This window comes from Ostrea edulis, chromosome 6 (genome assembly GCF_947568905.1).
Source record: "Ostrea edulis chromosome 6, xbOstEdul1.1, whole genome shotgun sequence".
Taxonomy (NCBI): domain Eukaryota; kingdom Metazoa; phylum Mollusca; class Bivalvia; order Ostreida; family Ostreidae; genus Ostrea; species Ostrea edulis.
In genome coordinates, this window is record NC_079169.1 from 61,496,331 (window position 1) to 61,509,670 (window position 13,340).

A 13,340-nucleotide genomic window follows, 5' to 3' on the forward strand; every position below is an offset into this window, starting at 1 on the left:
GAGAAGATTTTCCCTATATATTTGTATGTAAAAACTTCGATCTCCTATCGTGGCCCCATCCTACCCTAGGGGGCCAGGATTTGAACAAACGTGAATCTGCAGTATGACAAAAAGCTTTCATATAAATTTAAGTTCTTCTGGCCCAGTGGTTCTTGAGAAAAAATTTTAATGACCCCACCCTATTTTTGCATTTTTTAAAAATTATCTCCTCTTTGTAGGGGGCATGGCCCTTCATTTGAAGAAACTTGAACGCCCTTCACCCAAGGATGCTTTTGGCCAAGTTTGGTTAAAAATGGCCCAGTGGTTCTGGAAAAGAAGTCGAAAATGTAAAAAGTTTACAGACAAACGGACAGACAGACAGAGACAGTAGAACTAAAAAGGTGATCAAAATAACTAATTTGAGCTTTCAGCTCAGGTGAGCTACATCTACAAACAATATTGAATGTCCATTGACGTAATTATTCACTGTCCAATGACGTACATGGAGTCCAAATAATCCGTTAAGGAAAATGAGCAATGAAAATGAATGTGGTAAATATAAATTCAATTTAATATCAAAACTTTGTTTTTTAAAACACATCAGAAATTTTTTACACAGCAATTTCACAAGATTTTAACTTCAAGTTTCAAACACCAGTTAAGGTTGAATTCAAAACTGTCATCCAGATGAAATGCCAGAAGCACTGCATTGAATCCTGTGATTATTGCATGTTTTACAGTATCTTTCCCCACACAAATCTATTAGAGTTCCTGCTCCTAACTAATGGAATCTTTGTGGTGGATCTCAATGTAGATAAATAATACAGCAGATGTGTTTACACACTGACAATCATTCTGTTGATTTTGACTCTATAATTATAATATGATGTTGAAAGCAGACAGAATCTGACACAATGAAAAACAGTAAAATTTTCAATACTCCATTCTTCTCTGTTTCGATTTTAGTCACCTAATTATTCCACAAACTCCGTACAGTGTCAATTCTCCGTGACTATTTTCCCCTACGAATGACGATATTGGAGTTGTAGCGTAACGGAATATACTGAGCTGACCAGAGCTTGATCATTCCAGTGTTTACAACATGGCGACAAAGGAAATTAGTATGTCACTCAAAGACTCCATCAATTCTCCACTGTATGTGTAAGGAACAGGCGAGATTTGTGTGGTTTTATGAAGATCAGGTGACCCTCAGGTCTACGGACCACGACGGTGGTTTACCATCGTAACACTTCTCTACAAATGTTTTTGGTACACTTGAAGAGGAATCATCTTCAGCAGCAATATTAGAATCTGTGGGGAAAAAGATCTGAGTCAGAAAAAAATAATTTGTTTTCTTACATTAGAACCTCCCAATTCAAATGAATGGGAAGGGGGGAGGGGAGTTAATATAAAACTACATGACAATAGCTTGATAGTTCTACTTTATGAAAGAAAAATTTAGAGGGAGAAAACTTGATGTCAACTTTTACAATTCAGAAAAACAGTTTATTTTCTAGAAATTCCTGCTACCACATAGTCTATGTGTTACAATGCTGTAACACACAAAAATTGCAAGTTCCCCCTCTAGGATGAAGAGAGGGAGTGATAAGTCTGGTTTTAACAACTTTTAATGCCTTACCTGAAGGTGAAGGGCGTAGACTTTCTAAATCTGTACCATCATTGTACGGAGTTTCTAGAAGTTTCAGAACTCGACAAACTTCTGAAAAATCTCCCTTTTCAGCTGCATCTATCGCATTCTGAGCAATGTAGTTCCTAAGGATGAATCTGGAAAAAAGTCAACTCATTCAAACAGACTATCAGAATACAAAAATTTATACATGTATCAACTATATACATACACATGAACAGAGGGCATGCATTAAAACGGACAAAAAAATAAAAACTCTTTCGTCAGCCTTACAAGGTGCACAGCAAAACCTGAACATTGTAAATAGCTGTATTAAAAGAATACAAGGAATGGAAAACACCTGCAGTTAACTGTAATAATGTAGCCCCCTCTGATTTTTAATTCTGACGTTTTCGGGAGAGGGCTACAATTCCATAGGATCTTCATAATGGTTCAAAATATTTTTATCATTTATAAATGACCTGTAATAAGCTCCGTGTATTTGTCTCCAATGTTATTAATTTACACTAAAAAGAGTATCAACTTCACATTTTGGCATGTCTAATAAAGGTGTTTTTTATTAGATATCATGTGCAACATGCAAAATTCTTTGCCTGCTCCGCCATGCTTGTTATCCGAAGATCTCATACAGTAGGTGGAACTACTGAAAAACCTAAACATTGAAAATCAGTGCGAAAATGTCGTTACTCGAGCCATTCTGATAGAGGAAGGAAAATCATATGTTAGCAGAAAAAATTTACACTATGCTGTTCGTTTATTAACTTGATATGAAATTTGAACCTTTTCAAAACCAACAAAATCACTTTCTCCTACATAATCATCCGTTGATGTAAACACTACATTATACATGTATATGCAAATAACTTGACAACCGAAAGTTGAAACTTCAGTACATCATGGCACACAAAATATGAACTGAGAAATTGGAATATATCAAACTTGTTAAAAATGGTAGAATAGAGCCTCACAAATCGTAAGTTGCTTTGCAGACTGTAGATTTATAAAAACTAAGCAACATAGAATATCATTTTACTTGCGTAAATAAAGTCAGCAAAAGTTTAAAAAGATAAAAAATGCTGTGGGAGTGAATCACTCCTGCATTTGCACCATAAAGAAGATCCTATGGAGTTGTAGCCCCCACCCAAACAAAATCAGAGAGGGCTAAATTATTGCAACTAATTACAGTCAGTGACAAAACATTTGAATCTATTTTCAAATCATATATTTCAAACTTTTATCAACTTATTAAATATTCTATCAAACTAGAAACTCATTACTAGTAATGAGTAGGTCTTCCGTTTGTTCACTTCCGGTAAAGAGTTTTCTGATCCTACAAAAACCATTCAAATATATCAGAGAATGTACTTTAACAATAAATGAGAAGTGTATTATCGAATTTTTTACTCATTTCTTGTAACTTCCGGTGACGACCGGAAGTACTATTCAGATGTGTTTTCCTATAAATGACAGCGACTCTTTACTGTCTATATTCCCTGAAAATTTCACGTCTCTATCTGAAAGAGTTCTCAACAAAAAGAAGTAGACTAAAGAAAGAGAAAGTAGTAGGTTACTACCGACCGGAAGTCAATTTTGAAAAACAAAATCATCAAAACTCTAGAAGTTGATACTTTTTATTAAGACATGTGAAAATCATATGAAAGACTTCAAATATTAGCGAGATTTATGGGGAGAAAGAGACAAAAAGAAGAAAGGTATTTTATGAAGAAACCGGAAGTAGTTGTTTTGACTACCGACAGACTCAATATTCTTTTGACACTTTGAAAGAGAGTTAATAAACTAGTATAGGTTTCAATTTGAAAGAAAAAGTTTGAAATTTGCGATTCCTTCAATCACTTCCGGTGACGACAGGAAGTGACGGTTCAACCCCCTACTGCACGCTTATAAACGGAGATTGATTATCCCTGAATATTTGATGAACCTATATTTTACCTTTTCCAAGAAAAATGCTGGACAAAATTCCTTTTGAGAGACAGAATATCGGCCATATTTTTCGACCGGAAGTGAATTTTGTAAAAACAAAAATAATTATAGCAAGCTCATTTCATAAGACATTATTCCTGAAAATTTCAAGAAAATATATCCAGCCATCTCTGAGAAATCACTCGAAGAAATCGGAAAATCGACATTTTTTAAAACACTTCCGGTATAGACCGGAAGTGACGGACGAAAAAATTGAATGTATGTGTACAATGGACTAATGTTAGTTAATCAACTCGACAAGTTTCAAGCGTCTATCTATATTCATTATTGAGAAACTGAAAAAACAAGGCTTCAATATATCCACCCCATATCTCACGACCGGAAGTGAATTTTACAAAAATATTTAAGTATACTCTAGACATGTATAGTGTCTCTAACATATGTAAAATTCAAATCATTAACTTGTTTTATGACCGAGATTTATGGCACTGAAAAATGAGAGAATGAATAGTCTTTCTTTGATATAACCGGAAGTTGGAGATTCAACTTCTGGTGGGGTCAACATTTTTTGATAATTAGAACGAGACCTAGTAAACCGATATAGGTTTCAATTTGAAAGAAAAAGGTTTGAAATTGATGATTAATTTAATCACTTCCGGTGACGACCGGAAGTGACGGCCGACATTCTTAACCCCCTACTGCACGCCTACAAAGTAAGATCTATTAACTCTGAAAATTTGATGACCGTATCTTTAACCGTTTCTGAGAAAAACGCTGTACAACGAAAACAGCTAATAAGCCGTATTTGCCGACCGGAAGTGAATTTTACAAAAATATTTGACGTTACTCTAGACATTTATAGTGACTATAATATATGTAAAACTCAACTCATTAACTGGTTTCATGACCAAGATTTATGGCACTGAAAAATGAGAGAATTAATAGTCTTTCTTTGATATAACCGGAAGTTGGAGATTCAACTTCCGGTGGGATCAACATTTTTTGAGAATTAGAACTAGACCTAGTAAAACGATATAGGTTTCAATTTGAAAGAAAAAAGTTTGAAATTGATGATTTATTTAATCACTTCCGGTGACGACCGGAAGTGACGGCGACAAAAAATATTACGTGCATGCACCATAGAGAAGATAGATCTGTCATCCCTGAAAGTTTCATTCGATTATCTTTTGTGGTTTTCAAGTTTACCCCCGGACAAAGTTTCTTTCAAAAACCGGAAAATCGGACGTATCTGACGAACGGAAGTGAATTTTGAAAAAATGAAAAAAATGCCTCGAGGTACCATCGTTGTCTATAACCTGTGAAAGTTTCAGGAAAATCCATCCAACGGTTTAGGAGACGAAAGGGAAAAAAAATAATAATAATAATAATAAACAGTAGAATCACTAGAAGGTCTTCCGTTGGAAACGGAAGACCTTAATAAGCTATTATGAAGGTATTCTCTTTAGAGAATATCATGAAGGGATTGTAGGAAACGTGCTGCTATTCTAGCTTACTCTGAGCATTTATCTGACATCACTCTGAGCATTTATCTGACATCACTAACCTTGGGTTAGTGCCGTTCATGACCTCTTTTCTCCTCTGATTGGCAGCCTCTATATCAGTTTCTCCTTCTACTTCCTTTTTCAGTCGATCTGTATAACTCTTAAACCAGGTCGTCCACAGTTCCTTATTTTCTTTCTGTTTATCATCTTCCGTAATTTTCTGCAAATTCAAAGAGGATTCAACTAAAAAAAACCACTGTTTGTGTTGGTAATTATTTCTCCCCATTGAAAACATTTCATCATCTAAATGAATAGAACTGTATAGGAAGCATCATATGCAATCATTTTCCTTCTCTATTTACACATATCAGATTTTCCCTATGTTGACACAAAAAAATATCAAATAATATCTAACTGATTTAAACTACAAATCTTAAGTATTATTCATCAGATGAATTCTTTCATACCTCTAGTTCTTTGAATTTTTCAAGCCTTTCTATTTCTTGTGAGAATGCAGAAAAACTTCTCCCAAGAGCTGGAGCAAGTTGTGGGTTTGATTCCATCAACATCATCATCATCTGAAATTGCCTGGAACATAAAAGTAAAATATCTAACTCAAAAATAAATATATGTTAATCTTTTTATTGTATATATTTCTGAGAGAGTGAAATTTATTTCATTTAGTGCTAATAAAGAAAAAAAATATAGGTAAGGTGTTTAATTATGCTATTTGATTGTAAAAGTTGTGGATTTTTTTATCTCCTTTTGCATTCGTCTATTGGAAAAGAAGTCTATAGATATCCAGTGTCTTCTGTTTCTACCTTGGATCCATCCGAGGTCTGTACTCTTTTTTTAGCTCTTCAACAGTAGAGCATTGGGACAGGATGTATTTGATGACCTCTTGAAGTCTATCTTCAAAATCAGGTGATCCGGGTAAAGGAAGACGACTCAGACATCGAAAGCAGTTTGTGAAATCAGCACCAGTCTTCTGCATTGTATCCAGAAAGGACCCTGTCAAGTCCCTATCACACAAGTATAACAGTACTTATAAGTATAAGTAAGTATAATTCGTAAGGCCTTATGTCCAGGATCTTGTCCTGTTACATTTATCTGTGAGACATAATTTTTGTGAATGTTCCAATTTTAATCATTACATATTTTATACAAAAGCATATTTTTGCTTCAAAACTGCATTGCGAATTTACACTACAATAAAATTCAGGCAAATAGAACGAGATTTATACTATCAATCACTAATAATATGTGTACAATCGAAAACTTGTATTAGAAGATCAAAAATAGTTACCCATCTTGTTCCTCAGATTTATTAACCAAACCAAACTGCAAATAACAATAACACAAATAAATGTTACAGTGAGGTCCATTTTTATAGATTATTTGGTCAACTGTTAATAACAAAATCCAGAATTATGCACAGACATCACTTGAGAAAATTCACCAACATAACAATACAAGCAGAATTCTGAATTCTTCAAACCTTCTTCCTCATTTTCTTTGTGTAGTAATCACTGTATTCTTCATCAAAAATCTTTGTTTCCGGAATAGTCTTGGCTAGAGGAACCACCCCCTGAATGGCCTCAGCAAACTTCTTGATGTTCCACTTACAAATCTGGGGCTGCTTTATGTAAGTGTATCTGCCACCGTCATCTGTTTAGTGCATACAATGGAAAATGAGCAATAACCTGAGCAAAATTACTTCATTGTTGTTACCATGGTTACAGTGCACATTTTTACATGAATTTACCTTCCTTTTCCAACAGTAACATTCCATAAAAAAAACTTTCAATAAATGAAATTATGTAGCATTGAGACATGCTGAGACAGGAGATTAATAATCTGCTTTATGAATTTCTTTGCTCTTGGATTTACATGTAGGCATTAGCTGTCATTTTGTCACCAAAAATTGAATTCAATGAAAATTTCTCTATATCATATATTTCAGTAATAACACCAGTATTTAATTCATGTACAGCAGGTTATAATATCGCGGTCGAAAAAAATCGTGATTTTTGCATCGCGGTCAGTTTAATTCGCAGAAAAACAAATCTTAATATCCTTCAATTCATTTCTTATCAATATGAAAGATTGATTCACTGAATATTAAATTCGCGGAAATTTTGTGTCAGCGAATATAGCGAAAATTAACTCCATGAGTTAATTTCCTGCTATACAGTATTTCAAACACTTTTTAACCTCAAAGTAGGCACATAAATATGTAATTTGGGGATTAAATAATTATTGTCTTGCAAGACAATAATTCTTCCTTACATGTATATATTTCTTAACACTAAAAGTGGTTATCTAATGTAGTTTTATTAGGTTTCTCTTGTTTTTGTACAAAATAAATGTTTTTATTTGCCATAGATATATATATTCCTATGCCATTGAGAGATTTTTGGGGGAAAGGGTTTACATCACTTTCACAGCTAATGTGCAATTAAATTTCTGATAATTAAATGGAGTACATGCATTTTATTACCTGAAGCATTACATATAAACCCAGGGTCATACTTGTCCATAAAACCAAATGGTCCATAATCAATGGTCACTCCCACAATACTCATGTTATCTGTGTTCAGAACACTAAAAGTAGAAGACGAAAAATTATAATACTTAAGAGTAAACAAAGCAAAATACATGTATCACTTCCCATAATGCACAGCATTTATATCATATTTTTACGTTTCATTTCCATCCCATCCTTTCTTCTTCACAAAAAGGAACAGTAAGGGCTCTGCAATGTGGGGAATGCCCATATGACATGTCATATTGTAAGACAGCATCCAGCAAGTGTTATTGAAATCAGAACACAAGAAATTTAGCTTAAATGTACAAATGTACTTTAATCTTGTAATTTTGGAATTTCTCATCCTGTGACTATGACTTTTCACATTGACATATGACCTCTAAAACCAATAGAAACCATTTTTATGCAGGTTCCATTCCTGCAAATTCAAAATTAAATGAAAGATATGGCTTCAATCTTGTACACAATGCTGGATTAGCAAACACACAAATGCATAGATACATGAAAGTACTGAAAATAGGCAAGTTATTATTGCCTCCCTCAACCCTATAGCAAGGGGCAAATAAATATCACATCATAGATAATGAAGACAATGCATAATTGTAATCTTGAAATCAAGGAAGTTGGTACAAAATTTCTTACCCATGGCACCAGCCCACACTCTGCCAGTCTGCCACTAGTCGTGCTGTTCTTCTGGTTAATTCTTTGAAAAATTCCACATATGCCGTCATTTTGTCAGCATTGTGAACTTTCCATATCTAGAAAACCAACCATTACATAGATATAATGTTCAATGGAGTACCTCAGTAAATACTATTTATTCATGTAAATATTCATATACATTTTGTATCTGAAATACATGTATGATCACATGCATCCACGTCTAGATAAATACATATTATAACCACTAAAAAAGATTCTCTCTCTTTCTGGTTAAAGCACCTAGTATTATGCATAAGATGAAAGATTGCTAGCACCATAAATAAAATGTAGGTAAAATAGGCAAGGGGACTGGGGTCTGCCTCAGTTGCCAGCAAGTCCATGATGAAGCAATATTGGGGGTTGGCGATTGTAAAACCCCTGGTAGAAAATTTGAGCAGTTATATTCATAAAATGACACATTCAGAGAGCCTGAATGACTAGAAACTATCATTCAATTAAATTAAAAAGGTTTTTAAAATTCTCATTTTTACTTTAGTCCTACTAGAAATCAGAGTTTAACTCAGCAATTGTTTCTGGCTATAGCAATTAAACTACAAAAGTAATAATTTGTCCAGAGTATGATAAAGAATTTCAAATAGAGAAAATTATTTGAATATTGATACTGTGAATACGAAAAATATTCATTCCATGTTATTTTTACCATTCCTCCGTATTTTAAATTTGCTCATTACTACTTTGCAGTAATGAATAAATTCAAATTTTCTCACTTAAAAATTCCCTCATTTTGTATAAGGGCAACACAGGCTAGAATGAAATGTGCTACAGAACCACAGTTATGCTACAGTTTACCTCAGGGTAAAAAGTTTGCACCGTGTAGTCTAACATCTGAGTCAGGATTTCATTTCTTCCTACACTTGGACCTTTCCTCCCTGTTTCTGAATCAGTTGGTTTAAAAATCTCAAATGATCCAAACCTATTAACAGAAAACAAAATGCATTTACATCATATGTGTAAACAACCATGTAAGATTTTAAAGTGACAAAATCAAAGATTAAGAGTATATTTTCATTAGTAAATATGAAAAAAAAACCTGAGAAAAGTTGGAGCGATTCTGAGTACTATGGAACACCTCTCTTGTATAGGGTTTCCATCATAGAATATATCCCTGACCACTCTGGAGTCTGATGTTACACACGTTCCTGCTCTTGTTGTGGGTATGCCCAAATTGTGGATAGCCTGAACATTCAGAAAAGTTCTTTTAATCACAAGTGTATTAAATAAATGTCCATCATCTCAGGTAATAGCAAAATGAGTTTATTCAAAACACAATGTCTTAATGCAGTGTCTATTTTATTTTTCTATATTATTATCATTTATCTCCAAGAACACCCTTGACTTAATTGACATGAAACCTTGACTTAGAACTTCACTTTGATGATAAAAAGTCATCATCTAAACAGCTTGTTTGGAAGTTATCAATCTGATTAAAATCAGATCTTTGATCCGCTCCGTTATTGTTATGTCACTACACAAAATATAACGGTGTGGATCAAAGATCTGATTTTAAGCAGATTGAGAAGTTATTTACATAAAAGATAAAGTTGTGATCAGACAAACAAACAGACATTCCAAAAACAATATATGCCTCAAACCATTTCATTATGGATGCATAAAATTACTTCATAAATTATAGACATTTGCTTTACTGGAATTCGTGATGAAAGCCTGTATATTTATTATTCCTCTACAGAATTTTATAAAAAGTATAAACGCTTCTGAATCACTAATAAATTGGTTATTATTTTCTGAAAGACATCGGTTGGTTAATAGTTTTACGGAAAATTAATCTTGAAACTATTTACCAGTGGGACATATGTTCCTGCGTTATCAAATTGTGGTGTTAGTTGAGATCTACTCTCCCACTCTATCAGCAATTTCAATTTTTAGTAGTTAACTTTATATTTGGTATGATAAAATACCTATTACTACATGCAGTTGATTGTTTCTTGCAACAGCAACTATTTCACTATTTCCCTCCGTTACTTCTCTGGAAATACATGTAGTTGCTGTCCCAGGATACAAAAAATAGGTAAGTGTCCTCTTTATGAGTAAATACCTGTAGCTACATATACCTGACGTGTACATAATGTACATGTGTCTAATTACAAGTTTTGTTCTGATATTCTTCCTCTAATGTCCTAAATAAAGTAATATTAGAAATTTTCAAGGACTAGGACGGACCAGTCATGGAAGCTTAGAGGAAGGATGTTAACCATGAGGTTCTGGATTTCATTGTTAATCTTCAGGCACTACATCAAACCTGAAACATTCAACTTCAGTAATGACTGTCTCTTTCCCAAGCACCTTGGCATTCGAAATTAAATGTGGCAGTGACATGTCCAGAGGGGGGGGGGGGGGGGGGGTTCTGAGGGTTGGAATCCACTCCCCACCCCCTTTTCATCAGAAAATTTTGCTAAAAAGGGTAAGAATAATCCATTTTGAGAGTAGAACCACCCCCATCCCCCCTTGAAAACCGACATTATTGGTAGAATCTCACCTTTCAAAAATTCCTGGATGTGCCCATGCATAAAGATTTATGTTATAATAAAAAAATACCTCACTGCTATAGTCCTGAGCAGCATGCATAATTGCATATATAGATCAAAATTTAAGACACTTCACCTAAAGTTGGTGAAGTGAAAATTTCTTAAATGGGACATAGAACAACACACAAAGTGTAACAAAATTCAAATTATACCTCACTACACAACACAGGAATTATACCTCACAACATAGGAATTATACCTCACTACACAGGAATTATACCTCACTACACAGGAATTATACCTCATTACACAGGAATTATACCTCACTACACAGGAATTATACCTCACTACACAGGAATTATACCTCACAACACAGGAATTATACCTCACTACACAGGAATTATACCTCATTATACAGGAATTATACCTCACTACACAGGAATTATACCTCACTACACAGGAATTATACCTCACTACACAGGAATTCTCTGTTCAAGAACTACATGTAGTTAGAATTATACCTCACTACACAGGAATTCTCTGATGGTGCTACGGAGAACTTTTCTGCCATCTGCTGAGCGTGAAAATGGAGTGAGTCCTGATCCCTTGAACTGGATCTCCCATCTCTGTCCCGACTTGTTAACAATCTCACCAAGATACCTATTATAACAAAAACATTCCTGAAACACCTAAATACTTGGAATTAAGTATTACAGAATCTTTGAATATTGTAATACAGTCTACTCTGGATATATTAAAATTCAGGGGACCAACCTGAATTGTTTATAATTATATCCAATTTATATCAACAATGTTAATGGGGATTTAGTTTTACTTCACTATAACAGATATTTCAATAAAAGCGACTTCAATATAATTAAGTGGTGTAGACTGTAACGTACAACATTCAATATGTTTGTTATATGAACAAAGATCAAACTCTAAACTCTGCGAAATTTGGCCTGGCTGTGGTAATAGGAATATCTGACTCATAATGCCTACATGCAATCAACTATTAATCAAAATTGAATCTTGCTGAGATTACAAAAGTTCTAACTTTTCCAGTAAGTATGTAAAAAAGTCTTATTATTGCTACATTTTACATGCATTATATAAATGTATACATGTTAATTTGCTTATTTTAGAAAGCATTTATTTTGGCAATAAGAAACATTTTGTTTTTTTAATATAACCATTCCATGAACTATCAGATTTCTGCTGTTTTCTGAAGCCACTGAACAAAATATATAAAGGCTAGATCCAAATTGATTGATTGATTGTATGTTGTTTAATGCCCCGCTTGAGAATCTTTCACCCATATGGAGATGTCACCATTGTCGTTGAAGAGTTGCAAGGTTTAGGCCTATGCTCAGCGCTTACGGTCTTTGAGCAGGGAGGGATCATTGTCGTGCCACACCTGCTGTGAAACGAGACTTCGTTTTATGTGGTCTCATCCGAATGACCACCCTAATAAGTTGCCTTTTACGACAAGCAATGGGGTACTGAAGACCTATTCTAACCCGGATCCCCATGGGACTCCAGATTGCTATACAGTTGTTTGCCTAGTTCTGGATCACGTTTTCATTTATGATTGCTAGCGTGTTTATATAATATTTTTGTATGATTATCCCATCACATTCACCAAAATGTAAGGGACGACATCATAACACATAACCCCACTCACATTGCAGCTCCATCTCCCAGCTGTCCAGAGAAGTACCCGAACTGGTGACCACAATAACAGTGTGCAGCGGTATCACTACCTGGCAAAAGCTTGTTACCACTGAAGAATTCTGCAAAATCTTTCCTTTCTATTTGTCCTGGGTCAAGATCAATCAGTGAAAGCGCAGAAATCGAAGCTGCAACTAACCTCGGGTTGGACACTGGTGTCGGTTTTACCTTGGAGAAGCATGCGCCCGAAACTTGACGTATGGAGTTTTCTTTCTCTGGATCAATAGGGAGAGAACGCAGAGCTAAATTGTCAAAATTAAGAGATTCTAAAGTAGTACACGACATTATCCCATAAAAAACATGTAAATTTCGCCGTACAGAAGTTCTTATCGACTGTCGAAGATTAGAATAGCGGCGGCCAAGTGTCCTAAATATTTTTATCATGTCATGTTTCGTAAAAGGTAAATACAATCGGGTTCGATGTTTGCAGAACATTCTGATCCCGATTTCATTACCGTCTTCCGCATGTGACGCTCGGCTGTCTCCGTAAATCTCCGACGAGTAGAGAGATTTACGGAGACAGCCGAGTGCATGTCTGGTTAAACCATTCTCTACCCAGAGTTCCGTGTATGTGAAGCTTGCGTAACGCGCCCTCTGGTGACAGAATGCTGGTTGAACGAGACTACTCCTTGTGCAGTAAAAAAATAAAGAAAATAGATTTTATTTAAAGTCAGCACTAAAATACATTCAACAAACGGTAAAGGGACCTAGATATATAGCTTATGGGAAAATAGTATCAATTAATTTTCCATAGATCTCAACATGAATTAGCTAGTGCTTAT

At 34.6% G+C, this 13,340-nt stretch overlaps 1 protein-coding gene across 1 annotated transcript; it reads right to left on the minus strand.

The window, feature by feature from the left end:
- Window positions 1–527: 527 nt before the first annotated feature.
- LOC125648210 (protein adenylyltransferase SelO, mitochondrial-like) lies at window positions 528–12,990 on the minus strand. Its single transcript, XM_048875172.2, has 13 exons — window positions 12,512–12,990; window positions 11,349–11,487; window positions 9,372–9,517; window positions 9,131–9,254; window positions 8,261–8,376; window positions 7,571–7,674; window positions 6,569–6,738; window positions 6,377–6,411; window positions 5,892–6,092; window positions 5,538–5,658; window positions 5,133–5,290; window positions 1,619–1,764; window positions 528–1,290 (listed from the first exon to the last, which is right to left on the minus strand). Exons 1-13 carry the CDS (start codon window positions 12,940–12,942, stop codon window positions 1,178–1,180), a joined length of 2,004 nt encoding a protein of 667 aa, XP_048731129.2. The 5' UTR covers window positions 12,943–12,990; the 3' UTR covers window positions 528–1,177.
- Window positions 12,991–13,340: the final 350 nt, after the last annotated feature.